Source organism: Tigriopus californicus, chromosome 3 (assembly GCF_007210705.1).
Source record: "Tigriopus californicus strain San Diego chromosome 3, Tcal_SD_v2.1, whole genome shotgun sequence".
NCBI classification, from domain to species: Eukaryota; Metazoa; Arthropoda; class Copepoda; order Harpacticoida; family Harpacticidae; genus Tigriopus; species Tigriopus californicus.
Window position 1 is genome coordinate 6,961,814 of NC_081442.1, and position 18,919 is coordinate 6,980,732.

The window sequence follows — 18,919 nt, forward strand, 5'->3', positions numbered from 1 at the left end:
CCAGCAGACACACCACTCGTTCTTCGTCATCCACCGGACTTCCAATAACGGCCAATTCATGAAAAATTTCCACCATCTTCCTGATGTGCTCTTGCACAAGGCCATGATGCTCTTCCAAACGACACAGAAACAACCGTCGTCGAAATTCCAGCTTGTTCGCCCATGTTCTCTTCTGGAATTGGTCCCGCAAGAGGTTCCATACCTCCTTTGGATCCGTCGGGTCACCTACCAGGTACAGGAGAGATGGATCCACACTCAGGACGATAATTGCCAATGCCCTGTCCCTCCTGGCCTGGAATTTTTGGCTTGCCTCCACTTGGGTAGAATCCGGGGCAATGTCTTCTCCAGACACAATGCCCCATAACCCATCCTTCATCAATGCCATCCTGCACTGAATCTTCCAGGTTGGGTAGTTGGATCCGTTGAGAGCCATGATTGTAGTCCTAAGTTCACCAGACATTTCTTCAATCATGAATGCGCAGTGGAGGAAGAAAGCGAAGGCCCATAACCCTTTGAAATTCAAGTTGAGGCGAAGACAAGTGTATATCTACTGTAACTTTATTCGTAAGAATCGACCATTTATAGTTGTTCAATGTACACCAACCAAGAGCAGAGAGCACATTAGACAGTCATCAGATGACGGAACAATCTATCTAAAACTCCACTCAACCTTTTCATCAAGTGCAGATTCCATTTCCAACATAATCATCTCGTTTCCAAGCGTATTTGCTCCTTATTGGTATAGAACTCTAAGGCTCGCTTGAGGGCATCGGGGTGCGTATTGACGATACGACCATTGCTGGCAGAGTCCTTGAGATTCTTACGGACTTCGTCGTCCAAAATGCCTGTAAGAAATTGATTAATAAGCTTAACTGATTCGTATCATGTGGGATGGGCTCGTGCTCCTGAGTAGGGTTCTGGCATTTGTAAATTGGACCTCCATGGTTCATCTTCTTTTAAGTATGCGTCTTCCCATAAGAGGTGAAGTTGAGAGTGGAAGCTACTAACGTCTTCACGGGGTCGTTGATGCCTTCTTTGGTACTTGGTGTGGGCTATCTGTTAATGAGCGGGAGAGACAAATTCCTTACCAACTCGGGTCCATAACTCGTCGAGGGTTCTGAAGGCGGAAGGGTTGTAGATCGCAGGTCAAAACAGGTCCAGTGCTTCCTCTTGTACGCTGGCAATCACGGCTTTGATCGTCTGAGGATTGGTCCATCCATTGGCTGAGGCAACGGCTTTGGCTGTGATTTTGAAGCGATAGTAGTCTCAATCTGTAGTCTTGTTCAGAATGGGTAGGCTGTAATCAGCAACTCAGCAAATGCAACTGGTCAGTTTGATTGGCCAGACTTCTGGCTTGACGGAGTTGGGCATTTTGGAACTCGTGTTTCAGACTGCAGTTCTGTTGTGTGAGAGCGTTGATTTCGCCTTCCATTTCTCTGATTTTCTGAATAACTATATCTTGCTCCTCCACATGTGCCATTTTAAGAATCGGGATTACTCTGTGCTCTGGCGTCATAGCACGAAACGTCAAGCGTTTCATTAGGAAAATAACTGGATGTGTAATGAGCGATTTCCTCAGCCAAGGGAGAGCTCAGCTCCTCCAGACGTGATAATAGCCGGGACGCCGAAACGGGCAATCCAGACTGAGAATAGAGCTCCAGCAAGAGAATAAAAGCTCCAGCGCACGATTCAGGTGTGACATCTGCATTGGAATAGCTTCAGGCCAACGAGTAAATCGATCCATAATTGTAAAAAGGTAATTACACCCACATGATGGTAGTTTGAATTTTTGGAGTTGGCTCACTGTATTACGGTTAATTTTATAGCCCTGTGAAGTCAGGCAGTTTCGACACCAGGCAGTGACGTCTTTCCTTAAACCATGCCACACATCGTTCGGCAATCAAACGCTCCGTGATTCGACAGCCACCATGTGACAGCCACCATGGAACAAATCAAAAATTGATCACCGCAAGGACCTGGGAACAGTTGGGCGTGGATGCCCGAGGGAGACATCTCCAAGCACAGTCTTGGAACTGTCGTAAGACGGGACATCGCGCAGCTCCATTGACCTAAGCGATGTTCGAATTGCAGGAAGCTCCGGATTGGCTGCCTGTGCGTCAGCAATCTGATCAAAATCGGCCGTTGGTGGAACAGAAGAGTTGGAAGGTCTCAGCTGGCTGATCCCAGAGAGCGCGTCAGCCACAACGTTGTCCTTGCCTTCCACATGACGCAACTGTTACGTAAATTCGGAAATGTACAAGTGATGACGTTCCTGTCTGGGAGTCCATTTGTTGGAAGAACTCAACAGTGCGTACGTGGGTGGCTTGTGGTCAGGCAACACTTTGAACTGGCGTCCTTTGACAAAGTGTCTGGAATGACGAATGCCTAAGTAGACTGCCAGGAGTTCCCTGTCAACCCACGAGTATCGAGTTTCAGGGTCTCGAAGTTTGCGCGAGAAGAATGCTACCAGGGTCCTTGGCCATTCGGTAGCTGCTCCATCACTCCTCTGACAGCCACTCCCGACGCATCTACAGTGATGTACGTGGGAGCTGTGGTGTTGGGGTAGGCCAAATGGGTAGCCTCTCGAAGGACTGGCTTGCCCGCCTCAAGGGACTTGGCACATTCCTCTGTCTTTTCCTCTCCGTTCTTGAGTAGAGCCACTACAGTAGAAGAGTACGCGCATGAGATTTTTGGTCCCAAAACGTCGTTTCCATTGTACTGTGCTTCTTCAGGTCACCCTCAAGGCGGCTTTTTCTTTGTTATGTATTTACTTCATTGTTGTTGACCTCTGCAAGAAAATGAATCCTGTGCATTTCTTGAAAAATTCTGTAGTCTTTAAGGCCTTTAAAATGACAAAGTAGTTGGGCCGGAATGTAGACAATGCCTGATAACGCAACCCTGCTTCCGGCTTGTTCACAGGAATGCCAAAATATGTGCCTAAAACATTAGTCATAGGGAATGTTAAGAAGACTTTGTTTCTAATTCCAGGATGCAGTAAGAAACTCATTGTTACACCGAAAGATTTTTGTGTGCGTGTTGTTGAGTGAATGGGATGATCTGCATGACTAGTTTCATCGCCCCTTTCTGCGATGAATTGGGCCATGTTTGGGGTTCTACTTGGCAACCCTGAAGGCAAATCAAACGTTTCTAAGTTCAACGCATGATGATCCGGAAACGGCGATGCGATACAAAAGGGTGACTGTATATAGTTTTGTAACCTGTTTGTAATGATGATGGTGAAAGATTTTAGACACAGTTGGAGCCTATTTTCATTATATTTGTGTTATCCTTTTTTGGCTTACTTTTCTACCTTTATTCATGAAGTAAATATTTCGAGTATTGATTCAAATGTGTAGTCAAACTCGACCTGATTTAAGCTAATGTTACCTCCCTGGTCTGACGCATAATGCTGAGATGGAGACCTGAAGGCGCTTTGGAATCTAGTAAAGAATTTTGTGTCCACCCATTCAGGAATGCCAAATTCGTATCGATGAATGTTTTTGAATGCCAATATTCTTGTTATTTGATGTTTTCAACAACACTTTCAATTTTTTATTTTTAAACGAAGGAGATGAATACAAATGAAATTACTCTTACCCCTACCTTAAATTGAAGCTTGGAAAATGGTAGTTTAACAAAATGTATGCATTGCCAATCCAGGGCTAAGGTTGCATCAATTGTGAATCTCAACCTTCCGAATCAGCTAGATTATCATTTTTTACGGTCGAAGAGACTATAGAATCCAAAAAATATTGCACCCGATTCATTTTCTTGCTGATTTCAACAATAATGAAGTAAATACATAACACAGAAAAACCTGCCCTGGGGGTGAACTGAAGAACCACAGTACAATGGAAACGACATTTTGGGACCAAAAATCTCCTGCGCGTGCTCTAGTCTTGAGGAGATTGTAGTGAGGGTGAAGAATATCTGCGCATTTGGATGTGAAGCGGTGATAAAAAAGTCCCAGAAATTCTTGAAGGGAGCACTTTGTTTTTGGGAGAGTGAATGTCTGGAGCACTAGCGTACGGTCCTCAAGTGGCGAGAAACCACAACCATTAATTCGGTGTCCCAAGAAGTCCAGCTCCTCCACTCTCAACACACACTTGTCGGGATTGACAACTAAGGTGTAATTTGGCAAGCGCTGAAATGACTGCTGAAGATGTTGTTCATGGGCTCGTCTGAGCTGGCCACCAGAAGATCTTCCAAATAGACATAGACGAAATGTAAGCCACGGCAGACCTCATCCATAAATCGTTGGAATGTCTGTGCTGTGTTGCACAGCCGAAGGGCATGTATAGATACTCAAAGAGGCCGAGAGGCGTAGTGATAGCGGTTTTAGGAATGTCATCAGGATGAACCGGAATTTGGAACCAAACCGATTTTGGAGAAGATTTTTGTACCACGGAGGCTTGATGTAAAATCTTCTATGTGAGGGATGAGGTATCTGTCGGGCGTGGTGATGGCTTGCAAAGCGCGATAGTCTCCGCAAGATCGCCAACCACCTGATTTCTTGGGAACCATGTGTAGAGGTGATGCCCAATTGCTGGCAGAAGGTCGGAGTATTCCTGCCTCATGCAATGTTACAAACTCCTCTCTTGCAAGCGAGAGCTTGTCAGGTGCTAATCTGCGGGGTCTGGCAAACACTGGTCTACCATTGGTGATAACCTTGTGTTGAATTGCGTGTTTCTTATTTTTTATTAAGACCAAGATTAAGAAGCGTTTGTTCCGTCCACCAGCCAGGGGTGAAAGGTCCTGACTTATTGAATTCCCATGGTGAGCGGAAACTTGGAACTCTTGACCCAAGCACTAGGTAAAAATACCTTGATAGCTCTCAAAGATGGAGAGCACCTAGTACAAGGGCTTAAATTTCTTAGACCTATCTTAAGGCCTCCGGTTATAACCCTAATCAGGGCATACGAGCAATAGTTCGAGCTTCCTTTATCAGGGCCTCAAACAATCATTAAACGACTAAGGATACAAATCGCTAGCTACCTCTACTCCCTATTGGTCCCAGATCAATCTCGGTTGTCTGGCATATACCTGGGCCAATCTTCAAGGCTAACTATCCTGCGAAATGTGGTCACTAAATGCGTTTATCACAGTCGACCTCTACTCTACAGTCTAACTACTGATTTCTGCTACAAGAGTGATGAACTTTAGATACAGTTGAATCCAAATCACTTGTTACCTCTACTCCCTACAATGCCAGAACGATCTCGGTCGTCTGGGAAATCTAGGCTACTCTTCAAGGCAAACTGTACAGTTCAATCTACTTTATTCATCACAAACACACCGCCTATCAGCTGTCTTGCTCCGGTAAGAAAAGTGGGGGAATTGTTGGGCCAATGGAAAAGGGGACACACGCATTTGAAATCAATGGGTTAATAATTATTGCTCGATGTCTGGCAAGATGGTCCAACGGAGATGCTTGGATGACGTCCACTCGACGGGATTGAAGGTCCACTAACTGAGTGACGAAGTGCTTTACTCAGACTCGGCACTTCCCCGGGTCCTCTTGCTCTTCTGCACGGCTTCCTTGGTTTCCTACTCCCATATGATGATGATCTCTGTCCTTCGAAACAGTTCCCACTTCTTGGCACCACAACAATGGCGAAGTCCCAGCACTTAACAATGGCAGGTGGTTCTTCCTTGGAGAGGTTCAAAAATTGACTTCTCTCCTCTAGCACCAAATCGAGACTTCTATCCTCGATGAAGGGTGATGCGTGACTGTGCTCTCCTCGAGCACGAAAATGTGACTCTTGTTTTGGTTAAATTTCCTGTACCACAATGGTTTCCACCTCTTCCTTATGGAGGCTAAACGGGTTTTCCCAGGGCCCTTGGTGGACGGTGACGGCTTCTTCTATCAGCTGATGCACTTGAACGACATCTGACCGCAACAGGGATTTTCACATACCAATGTCCACGGTTGACCTCCTTTCGTCAGGCCAGTCACATTGGCCATCAAGGGGTTTCTCGGACTGCCGACAATGGATTATGTCTGCCTCTTCTGTAAGGTGTGGCATATGGGCAACATTTGACCACCACTGGGTCTGAATGGCATTTTGGTGACATCAATTCTTGAGGATGAGATTGATTATTTAGATTCTCTCCCCCCTCTCAAAATGATCACGAGAATATTGTTTTGGTGACCGAGGATTTTCGCAATTACATCCGATCAATTTCTGAGAATCGATTCCTCGAGAGTGTCTTTAAACCTCACAGCTTTCCGAGACTTACGATGGATCACGACGTCGCTGAGCATTTGGTTGGCATTTGGTCGACATCTGACCGCCAAACGGACTACACGATGGACAATCCAATGACTTCGTGATTTTCACAAGGTAATAATATACATTTTCTTACACATTTTGATAAACACCGTTCCGTGAACTATTTTTCATTCTGTACATCATTTATCCACATAATATTAGGATGATGTACTCAATTGTGCACGGAACAACTGCCCTTGTTTAGCAACACATGTCAAAAGTGCAACAAAATGTAACCGGAATTGCAACGCGATGATGAGGCATTCGGAATTGCGTTTCAATCTTCCAACCATGTGCTTGAATATCGAATGTGGGCGACATGATTGCACGTTTACGTAATGGAGGCAAATCCGACACCTGTGGAGGTCAGCCTGAACCGAGGCTTGTTCCAAAGACTCGTCTATAATAGGCCAAGATTTTCATTATGTGCTTCTTGGGCAAGTGCAATCCGACCCTTTGGAGGGTAGATTTGGCTGATAGTCCCAACTTGGAGGCAGCAATTACAATGTTTCTGTTCGCCAAATCTTAGAGGCAGAAAAGCGAATTCGTCACCAATCACTCGTCAAGTTCTCAAACTATTCGATGGTTGAAATCAAGAGTGCCTTTCAGGATAACAAGAACAGGTCAACAGAAAGTGAAAAAAAGATTGTAGATGAACTCGTGATGGAGGTGGAATGTGACACTATCAACCTGAAAGAAAGCAATGGAGATGCAAATATTCTATTTCATCTTGTTGGATATGTTGTTAGGCTGCTGCCAATAGAGTCTGACTTGTCTTGATTGTGAAAATTTAGTTAGCGCTGGAACGGTTTCTGAGGTTCTGTTTCAAGAGGAAGATCGCAGTGACGAGGCTGAAATCTCAGAGAAGAAGATTTTCTGAATGTGATTGACAGAGGTGGGCTTTGCAAGCCCTCGAACCTAATGTATTTATTTTCCCTTCACATTTGGTCGTTCTATATTGCCATCTCTGAGGGCACAAAGTATCTTGGACTTTTATATGGAAGCGGCAATCCCAGAAGAGTGTTCGTGATGGCCTGCATCAAACATTTAGAAGATACCACTAATTCTCAAGAAATCGTCAATACCGTATGCGTTTGAGGTCATGAATTTAAACCAATGCTCGAGGTACTGATCAAGACTCTGTTCATCATCATGGCCAAAAACCATGCAGCCAAGTCAAATTATGAAATTCGATGGCAAAAGAAAAGAAAAGACAGAAAAGATCTGGCTCGACAAGGAAAGTGGCAAAACTCCAGTCTAATGCCACATTTGGTTGATTTTACTCTTTTAGTTGGTTTTGGTTACTCTACATAATTTTGTTAGTTCCCTAAATGACTTATAAATCAACCGAGGACGGAAGAGTTATTTTTGTTAACATGAGTGTACAGTACTGGGTGGTCGATACTCTATCGGGAGGGTGACCATACTTAGGACTGACGAGAAAAACAGCGGTCAGTCCAGAGAAAATAAAGTAGTCCTTGCTTGTTCCTTGCGTATCAATTATGTGTTTATATGAAAAATTGCAAATCGTGCCCCATCATAACTCCGTCAACGTTTCGTTCTTATAGAGCGGTCAGACAACTGGCTCAACCCCATTTCATAAAGTGTGCCAGAGGAGAGTAATTCCTTGACAAAGAGTCATATTAGTGGTTCTACTCAGAAATTGGACATACTGTCAACACTTCTGATTTGTACCATAGTTGTCTACGGTATCTTGACTACGAATAGAACATTTTGACATCCAGCGACAGCTGAGACAAAAACATGTGATCACAGCGCCCTTGATTGATCTATATATGGAATTATCTATGGTACAATTCGACGGAAACAAGAAAGTCTCAGCTCAGACAGGTTTGTTGATAAAACAAGAGAAATGTCAAGAAGGTAAAGGCAATTAAATAGTTGACTAGAAAGCGATATCACAATGAGCATGACTAGAATTGGTTCAATGAACATGAAAAAAAGGGAAGAGGTGAGTTAGAGATAGCACAAAGACAGATAGGTAGAGGTAAGTGATGAAAATCTTGGTTATTGCAGTAGATTGGATGGGCCAGATTGAACAGATCCTTTGTCAACTCCCGTCGCTGATGGCATTTGCCCGGGAGTCAAACAAAGGTGCATGACCACCAATATTCCGAGGGGATGTCGGGCCAAGGACGATAAGATGTTAGCAAGTCCTTGACCGGGAAGGACACCTTGTGTCCGGACATCACCTCCTGTCGAATGCTTTGGAGAAATCCACAAAGCCTCCATACACTCCCCTCTTGTTGCTGATGTTGGAATGCACAATTTCATAGAGGAGAGTGGCTGCCGTGGTGGTTGAGCGGCTTCTCTGGAAACCGAATTGGAATTGGGGAAGGAGATCCCTATCCTCGGCCAATCCAGAGAAGCGGGCAGCTAGTAGGGTGTACATTATCTTCAAGAAGGGGTGCTCCAGGGCGATGGTCCAATGGTTGTTTGGAATGTCCCTGGGCCCCTTCTTATGGATGAAGATGATGGCTGACTCCATCCACGGTGGTGGGAAGAAGGAAGAATGGAGGGCGAGGCTGAAAACACCTTGGAGGAGTGGCTGGGCGTGAAAATTGGAATGGAGAGATCCAAGATGTTGAGGGGGCTTTGCTCTTCATCTTCTTAAAGGCCACGTCCATCTCGGGTTCCGTGAAGGGATGCAAAAGGGGATGGTGTTCTTCTGGGCAGCCTTGGACCTCCTCCACTACTGTTTCCGATGTTGATGCAAACAGTTCTTGACAGTGGAGACGGAATTTACTCACGGGAATTTCCGAGTTGGTGGTGGGCTTTTTGGCACGTTTGTACAAGCCCGCCATCCGGGACGAGGCCGATGAAGAGAGCAGGTTCTCCACTTCCAACAATTGGTGGGCTGACTCGGCGCTCCTCAGAGACTTGTGATATGCAATTCTTGATATCGCATATTGCTCCCAAGTCTCCGGTGTTTGGTTCGTTTTGTCACTACGCAGTTTTTGGAGCATTTGACCCCTCAACTCTCGATGGTAGGCGCTGAACCGCGGGGTTTTGAGTCCTCCTCTCCTCCTCTGCACGGAGGAGGACTCATTAAATGCTTGCGAAATGACTTTGACCATCCTATAAAATGTATCCTCTTTGAGCAGATAAGACATTCCGATTTAAGCCAATTTTTGCTTGTTTTAATGATGCTCTTGGAAAATTTATCTCTTTAAATTCTTTGGTTCAATGTTTTATCGTCTTTGATGAAATCCACACGCCAAAGTTTTGACAGCAGTTTCACTTTCTGATAAAACTGACAGGAAACAATTTTCCTTGTATGAACTCCTTTTTAACTACGTAACTAAATGCAACGAGATCATCAACCATATTATTTTAAAACAGTTCTTGTGAAAATATAAACAGAAATAGTGGCAGCTCTGTAGTGATAGCAAAATTCTACTAAAAGAGAAGTAATAACGCTACCGAAACCATGAAGGTAAATTGGAGAGCATATTTTAAATATTGCCATTAGATGCCATCCATATATGGCAAAGACAGATATGTCTGGTAACAGGAGGGAAATCTTTCCACATATTTGATCTCATCTCCAGGTACTTTGACTGTTGGTTGAGCTCCATGGGATTCCAAATAAATAAAACATAAACCCTAGTTATTTTTGTGATCCTGTACCACCAGTCACAGTAATACTGCACACCTCAAGGCCCTTATTGATTAAGCGTCGTCGGCCATACCCATATACTTTGTAAAGAGAGCCTATGGCTAGTCTGTCCTAAACTTTTGTTTTGGGATTGTTCTAAATTTGTTGCAGTATGATAAATTAAGGAGTCAGCTTTTTTTGAAATTTTGACTCTTGGGATAAAAAGGGCTTCTAAGAAGAAACTGAGATAAAAACTTTTGGAAATACAAGTGAGGTTCAACAACAAATTTGCAATTTTGTGATCCAAAACAGAATGGGGTGTATTGATAAAAAAAGCAAAAACTGAATTTGTCTCTATTTGCCAAACCGCCAAGACTTAGGCAACGAACTTCTTATGCTTACTTTCCACGATTTTGCAGGTTCTAAGGCAGAGAGAAATGTTTACTTACATTCCAAAGCTGAGCTTCGCTTCTCTGTAAACTTTTGAAAAGATAAACTAGGACAAAGGAGCAGTCTTTAATGTTTCACTCATTAAGAAGGTATTTGATATTTCTTACGACGGGCCTTATTTTCAGGGTGACCAAGAACTTATCGGTAATTAGGGCTCTCTAGTAGAAGAGTACGAGCATGAAAAGCGACCTCTGACGGGCACAGCCTCCAACACAAATTCGTTGGTAGACTAAATATCATATGAAAATTGAAATATAATTAATTGACGAATTACAACCTTTCATTTTAATAGTACGGGGGTTATACTCTCTGTAGCGGTTAGAAAAGCCCGTGAAAACCCAAACCAAAAAACAATTGACTGAAGTGCAGTTTTCTTTGGTGCTAAGATCTACCTTTGTACAAACTATTAAACACTTTTTTGACGGCATTGAGCTAAGGAAATTGTGGTTAATGATTGCATGCAATTGGCAAAATATGATGCATTATGCAATGGAACCGTCATAAAAAATGAGATGAACCTTTACCTTTTCAAAAAAGCAGCAATGTTTTGCAAATATTTCTCGGGTGTTGTCTTAAAAGTGCCGAATGGCTTAAACATGCAAAATTATCTTGTATGCTTTAGAAGAAGCACGTTTAAAGTTGTTAAAATTGTGTCACCACATTTATCTTTGAAAATCATCGTTGTAATTGAAATGCGAGTCGAAAGACAGGTGTAAATACAGCAGTCCCTAAACTGGTATCAATATTTGAGCCTATCATCTTAGTCCCTAAACTGGTATCAATATTTGAGCCTATCATCTTATACTTACTCATTTTGAAACTTTGATTTTGTTTGGTTTTGCTTTTGAATAAATACGTGCTGTTAACCAGATTGATACCTTAACAAAATCATTTTACTTCATAGGGAGGCAAATTTAGAATCTTGATTTTCTCGCTAATAGTCGTTAATAGATAATCGCCCTAGTCGCTTGCTTGTCGTAGGCCCTCTATAACCCAAAATCCTTTAATACATCCTTCGTTGAGACATCCTTGCCCTAGCTTACACAAGACTCAACCCTAATTGAGTCCTAGAGGGCCTATGGGCGGCTTTACACAAGAATGAAAAACCGAGATTGATTCCGGTTCTAGGATTGAAGTAGGACTAGCACTGGGGCAAGTTTTTGGTGTATGAGTCTTTTTGTTTCGACTTGAGTACAGTGAAAGACTGGCTGCTGGACTTAACTCTTTTGCAGAACTGGCCCCAGCATTAAGTGTCTGGCGAGCATAATAGCAACCGTCAGTTTACACTGAACGTCAAACGCAAAATTCAACAACGATTTGTGGAGGTCTGAGGGAGGAGAATCAAACCGAGGAGCTATCTCATATGAGAAAACTACTTGAGCTACTTTAACTTTACTTTACTTTTTCTCCATAATGTGAAAAATGGAAAACGTACATAATTCCATTTTCTTGGAAGAAACCAAAAGAAATCAATGACGTACAGTATAGATCGAAGAAATTGTCACAAAAATTGAGTTACCCTTTTCGGAAAATATTACATTTTATATGATATCTTGAGATATTTGGAAAATTTGATATGCAGTTATGTTTGACCTTTCACAAACAAAATGAAGCCTGAAGTTCCAGAATTCTTTACGTGACAATGAATCATTCAAGATCGTTTGTTTGTACCCAGACGATTCAGAAGGCTCTACCGCCGACCAATGAAGAAGACAATTGGAAGGACCTTTTCTGGCAATTGCAGCCCTTGGCAAAGATAATTAGTGGTTCATATGTTTCTGGAGGGCTTGAGGAGAAATGATTACATGGACAACTCTGTATTGGCTTGGATATTTTTTCTTCTTCTAAGATTTACTGTCTGTTTTACAGGAAGGACAACCAATGAAGGCAGAAGCATTCAAAAGTTAGTTTGTTAGCAACCAGAAAAGAGAAAAACCACCTTCGCTAGGAAACAAGACGCAATAAAGGATTGTAACCATGACTTCTGCAGAAAGCATTCAACAACACAAGGTTGCGCTGTCATAGACTGAAAAGGAGTTTATTACTAACGCAAAACCATCAGGTGAAGCTGATCGTCTGAATTCATATTCTGTAGATATGGCCTTTTGAATAAGCGCTAGAGTTGACGTTATGTTGAAAATGAGTTACCACAGACGGGTAAGTTTTCAGTTTAAATGAAAAGGCAAATAAAAAAGAATATCGTGATAATGCATTTTAGTTACTGGGAGTGACATGCCTTTTCGTTGCCGCTAATATAGAACTTGTCCAAAGTAATTTGCAATGTTACGAAGAAAAGACCCCGGGGAACCTTTTCCAGCGGATTGGGGCAAATATTCCGAGTGAAATGAATCACGAGATGTGTCAAGACGGTTGCACAGCGCTTGAGGAACCGACCGCTGATATAGCAGGAATCACTGAAGGACATGTATGCATCTGTGGGACTTTAGGAGAAAGAACAATAGATGGTAAGTTGGTTGCCTCGAAAAATAAAACTGATTGAAAAAAAATCAGAGACCGTCCCCCCCTTTGCTGTTGTTTTCAACTTGACGCTAGACCTTTTCAAGATCGTCCGGGACTCGGTTAGTAACACTCTGACATCACTTTATTAATTTCACTTGATCAAATAGGTTTCTAAACGATAGTCCTCTAGGTCTATAATGGCGTCCAATCCCTTAAAAATGAAAGAAACATTCGCCCCACTCAGGGTGGCCAAAAAGTCGGTTCATCGACGAATCATCCTTCCAGAACGAAGTACCAAATTGAGAACAGCTGTGAAACCCACGCGTTTCCTTGTGGGCCTCGACTATGAGTCTCAAATGTTCAAAGGAGCTATTGCATTTAAATTGGTTTAATCTACTGGTCTACTAGTTAATCATTTCATCTGTACAAAAAGCATGTTTTGTAGATATAATAGGGTTTTGACGACTTCAGGCGTAAGGCCATCCGAAAAATCCGTTTTGATTGATCTTTATAATCCGCTTTTCCACTGTAATTTATCCTGCTGTACTCGTGAATGAGCCCTAAAATAACGACTCAAGTATGATTGATCTTTTGGGACTCACATCGATTGCAACTTCTGACAGCCACAAATGGGCCAGTGTGGGCAAATAAATCGTTATTCTTTTACCTAAGACCGCAAAGGGCTCGATTGTTGATTTTTTGGAGTATTTCTAGGCGATGGTATATGTACTCAAACGATTGGTCAGATGAAAAAGCAGCTAAGATTTTTCACAGAATGCTCGAGGTTGGCTCCAAGTACATAAATCAGCTACCAGACCCAAAGCCTAAGAGACATCTTTGCAGACATTTTTCTGTCAGATGACGATGAAGCATGACGAGAGCGCATAGGCATTCTAGGGAGGCCGCAGGGCTATCAACGTTCGCCAAGAATAAAAGGGATCAATTGATTTAGAATCCACGGACTTCACAGTAGCCTGAAGGAGGCAGTGCTCGACGGGAAGACTTCCAAGTTGGAGGAGGTGGTAAACTCTGCGAAGGTGGCCGAAACGGTTGTCCTTACGTTGGGACGCTGTAAAAGAAAAACATGTCAGAGAAACAAAGTATGGAAAAACCAAGACAAACAAGTTGGAAGTGGGCCGCGGAGCGTAGAACGGTAACGGATTTGGGAATCCAGAGAAATCAAGACCATCCTGTAAGTAGAGTGCCCTTTATTAACGTCAGTAATAGTTGCCAATGGCGATCAAGTCATGTAGTAAAGAGTCAGTTTTCATCTCTTAAACGATCGATCACCAACCATATGCAAATTTTCGCGACTAATTTGAAACAGAGGGAGCACGTTTCTCGCACTGCCTTGAGAAGAAAGGACAAGAGGTTGGACGACACTTGAACGAACTTCTTAGATCTTCTAATTTTAAGCAATTATATTTAACCGAGAAGAATCAACAGATAAACCAACATTGCATAGAGGATTTTTATTGATAGGGAGAGGAATTGAGTCATCGGTATCTCACGGGAAGTAGTTGAACAAATAGACGCCATGAACCCAGCCTAAGCTTTGAAGATGATCAACTCAGCCTCCAATTGCCTCAAGAGTGGAATCAGACCTTAGAAATTATTGGGGTCCACGACCAAGCCAGCGAAATCGCCAAATTGAAGGAACAAGGTCTTCAGGAAGTTGAAGGTTTTGGAACTCGGAGCCAGGGCCAAGGATTTCGAAAGCGAAATGGCGATAAACCGAACTGACAAACGTGTTAGAAGTGATCCAAAACCATTCCAATCTTAGATGTCTCAGCCAAGAATGGAGTCTGTTTATGACGGAGGAAGAAGCTGAGTTGGAAGCGAAATGCAGGTGTTCATTGGGAAACCGACAGAATTAATTCATTAGTCATTGTTCCCACCAATCAGCTGGCGAGAAGATGGGTTTGTTAAAATCGTTAAAATCAAGTCTTTCAACGGAATGTTTGGACGTGATCAAAGGATATAACTAACTCAAAAGATCGATACGGCTCTCAGTATCTTTTAGAACGAGCATATTTGCAAGCTATCAGCGATCTACCCAACGTTAGAAGCAATGATAGAGGAATAGAGTTTTGCTCGATTAGAGGACCAACTACAAGGTCTCTTGATGTATTGCAACTCCTCAAATAAGAAATGTAGTTCTCCTCAATTAAAGGCAGATCTTTTTTACAACATTCACTTGTAAAGCGGTTTAATTCAAAGTTATTGTCGAAAGCTTATGTTATGGTCCAGAGAAGCCAAAAATTCGAATTTTATGTGGTGTTTATTACATAACTTTGGGCATATATTATGAGTTCCTTAAGCATAATTTTGGGCTCAAACTTAGTCAAGTTCATTTATTCAACTAGATCATGTGGTCGTATGAATAAAGTGAACGGTTTAGATAAGAAAGTTTTGCTTCCGTTTGCAGTTCATATCTCTATCTCATATCTCTAACTTTTCAAACGCTGCCAGTTCTCAATAATGTTCATAATCATCAATGAATTTGGAAGAATTGAAGGTCTAGGATGTCTTATAAAAGATATATAATCATTGATCAGGCGAGTAGCGAAAATTGAGTTGAGATGGGCTTGAAGATTAGCCCAAAATGGAAATGAGAAAATGGACTAGCCAATGTGTCAATTGGTGCGTCTATCCAGCCCAAAATTATACCAACTCGGACATGGCTAAGCCCAAACATGCTTTACCTCGAACATTGGCCAAATCGGACTTTAGCCACGTCGAACATGGGCCAGCTTGGACTTTAGCCACCTCGGCCATGGGCTCAGGGTCCAACTCGGCCATGGGTTAACTCGGTCATTATCCAACTCAGCCATGGGGTAACTTGGTTAGGATCTAACTTGGTCGGGATCCAACTCAGCCATGGGGTAACTCGGTTAGGATCCACCTCGGCCATGGGCTTACTCGGTCAGGTGCCAACTTGGACATGGGCTAGCTCGGATATGGCCCACCCACAGATCAAATGGCGGAATAGAGCTCTCGTAATAATCGATGACGACCAATTGCAAATGATGGTCCCAAAGGCTTTATAGAAAATTATGATGATGATCATCATGATCATAAGCAATGCCAAGAGTTGGTATCGGACAGGGAATTGAACATGGAGTCCAATATATTTTATGATATTTTATCCGAGTTGGGAATCCAATATCACCTCCTCTTCCCTTATCTCCATCAACCCAGTAGAATTGCTCAATTTTGAATATGATCCGGACCTCGTGCCATGATTCCGAGTGGATCTTCAATTTGAGCATGCAGGCACGTCAAGTGTTGAAAAAAGTGCCAAGTAGAAGAAGGCCGATCAAGACAAGGTTGTCAAGACCATGCATGGATGAAGAATTCAAGGGAGAATTTTTTGTGTATTTATGAAGATCAAACACTACAAACTTTTGAATGGGGTCCATTTAAAGTGATTCAACAAATGAGTGATGTGAACTACCCACACGGTGGTTGTGGATATTCCAAAAGATTAGTAGTACTCATCCACCACCTTAAAAACCCAAATGTGCCAATGGGTAGAGAAATCAGAAAACATGCAATCGTCGCAATTTCAGAAACAGTCTTCGCCGGGGGACGGTTTGAACGGGAAATTCTGAAAAAATCAGGAATTGCTATTGAAACCAAGAAAATTCATTGAGAGGTGGAAAGCTTGGGGATTCAACTTTTCATTTATGAAAATGGCCCAATGGTCATGAGCTCTGGTCGTTTGGATCGACATCCAGACAGGTTAAGTTAAATCCAATCTGCCTTGCCAAGGAGGTGTGGCATTTTGGTAAATGGACATCAATTTGTGCTCATCAATTAGATATTCTTGTCAATGAGTCATGCTACCAAGATTGGTGTTATTTCATTTGCAAGGAAGTGACTCATGCTGCAATCTAAATATCACAAAGAAACTTGGATTTGACTGGCCTGCGATCAAACCATACGAATTACAAATTGAAAGCAAATCCCTTACCAGTAAGGGCGCACCTTTCTTTGGTTTTGAAATTTGGCCCGATTTGCCCCTTTAAATATCCATTGTTTGGAAACATTTTTGATCCACACTAAAATTTGAGCTATCAGTTAGTCGCTACAGTCAGGCTACTGATGACCTTTTATGGAAATATTTCTGGTCATGAAACTTACGTTTCTCCTCCTTTAGAACGCTATAGAACACTACTCAAAAGTATTTTGTTTTCTTCAATAAATATGTAGATGTTCTGCAATCGCTCGACCCAACCTATTGCAACTTGACCTGCCCGGAGCCGAATGAATTGGAACAATGTGGTGGTCGTTTTGGAAGATTTACAATCCTTCAAGACGGATCAGCTGGACCCTCATCCCTGAACCTAAACTTCACAATGGTAAGACTACGAAGTCAATGCTTTTTGAAAATAATTGTAAATTTATCTTGAATCCAGGATGACACCCCCGTCAGTTCGGAAGATTGGATAATGACCTTGAGCGAATTTGATTTTGGAATGGGAACAAGTGATGATACGCTGAAGGGTCAAGTTTTCATCCAAGTTGGATTTGAATCGATGCCAGTTCCTTTGCACACGGAATCAGAATCAGTCTCAACTTTCTCTCCACCTGATCTGAAATTGCTTGAATTGGGTTCTCATATGGGAACAAACTTGCTCATAGGTATCAACATTTGATTGAGTAAAACAACTCTGCATACAAAGGCCACAATAAGGAAAATCTATTTCACATCGTACTTTTACAATTTGCAGTGACCGTTGTTGACACCTCTGGTAAAACTACTTTCACTAAAGCAATGACTTATGAATACCGTCCTCCAATAGAACCAATTCAAGTGAATTGCCCTCCTGTGGCTGAGCCAAATATCACGTACTCTTGTTCTTTTGCTTACAAGGGATCTGGCCACGATCCAGCCAATACCAATATCAAAATTGGGTACGTTCAAGACGATGCTCCACCAAAAGAGATATCATTTGGAGGTGTAGGTAAGATCAAGTGTTGATATGATATTATCTAATCAGCTCGTCGCAGTACACGTACTTGTTCACGGGTTGGGTGTCTGATGACCCATACCAGCTCACACGATCAGCTTGAGATATCAGGGCTCGAGAGCCTGATAAGCCAGTTCGAAGGAAGCTGGCTGGCTCCTTGATTTAGCTCTATCAGTTCATCTTCTTTCAAGAGACAATCAAATTCCTGTTTTGGAGCTCGCTGAGAACAGTCGCATTTGAGTTTGCTGCTGTTCCTATCTCCAGTAGTGTTGGTGTTTGTGGGTGGGTGAATGAATGGGAATTTCCATTCATTCACTCAATTAGGTTTGTTTTTTCGCGGCTCTTTGGTAAGACGTAATTACTGTAAAACCTAATAAGTTTATTGCTCATTTAGTTTTTTGTTTAGCTTTAGCAGTTTCTCTCTGATTTGTAGTGTAGTATTTTTAGTTCCAAATCGTTATGTTTAGTTCTTTAGTTTGAATGTATTGGTCCTTGACAGTTATATTTATTGTTCATTAGTGTATTGATTTCATTTTGTGTTAGACCAGTTTGTTGAGTTTATTTCTGTGTTTTTGTGTTGTTTTCCTAGTTTACATATGTTCTTGATTCTTTGTTTATCTCTGCCCCTTACTTCTTGTTTACTATCTCCATCTTGGATTTGTATGTTTAGTTTGATGTGAAGTAGTTCATCCCTCTTTTGCTCTGTTGTCATGTATCTGAGGACCAGATTGCATAGCCTTTTTTTTCTTCTCTTTTTCTTAGTCTCTTGATTTTGCTGCTCATAGATAGTTCCTCCTGCATTCATGATGGAAACTATTTTTGGAAAAGTCAGCAAAGAGGCTAGACAACGTTTGGACTTGGTCTTAGCAGGGAAGGATCCTTGCGTAGTCAATAAGCCGTTTATCATAGAGGCTTTAGTTGCTTGGGTCAATGAAACCAGGGTGGTGCTTGAAGAACAGGCTCACCTAGTAGTTGAGAAGTTGACTGATTTGACCAATGTAGAGGTTGAAGTAGTATCTCCTCTTGAAATAGAGCACGAAAAGACAGTTGTAAAGAAAATAGTCTGTCCTCCCTAACCACCTTAAATGGTGTCAAAAACTTCTCAAGTTCGGCCTTGAGAAGTACAATGGAAAGAAGGGATG

General features: G+C 42.3%; 1 protein-coding gene across 1 annotated transcript in view; it reads left to right on the plus strand.

Moving 5' to 3' along the window:
* The first annotated feature begins 12,355 nt into the window (after positions 1 to 12,355).
* LOC131877372 (uncharacterized) overlaps positions 12,356 to 18,919 on the plus strand; it is a 27,560-nt gene continuing 20,996 nt past the window's right edge. The window contains exons 1-5 of the mRNA XM_059223010.1: positions 12,356 to 12,498; positions 12,560 to 12,806; positions 17,017 to 17,165; positions 17,223 to 17,448; positions 17,538 to 17,771. Of these exons, the coding sequence (XP_059078993.1) occupies positions 12,472 to 12,498; positions 12,560 to 12,806; positions 17,017 to 17,165; positions 17,223 to 17,448; positions 17,538 to 17,771 (883 nt within the window). The 5' untranslated portion in view covers positions 12,356 to 12,471. The remainder of the gene's footprint in view (positions 12,499 to 12,559; positions 12,807 to 17,016; positions 17,166 to 17,222; positions 17,449 to 17,537; positions 17,772 to 18,919) is intronic.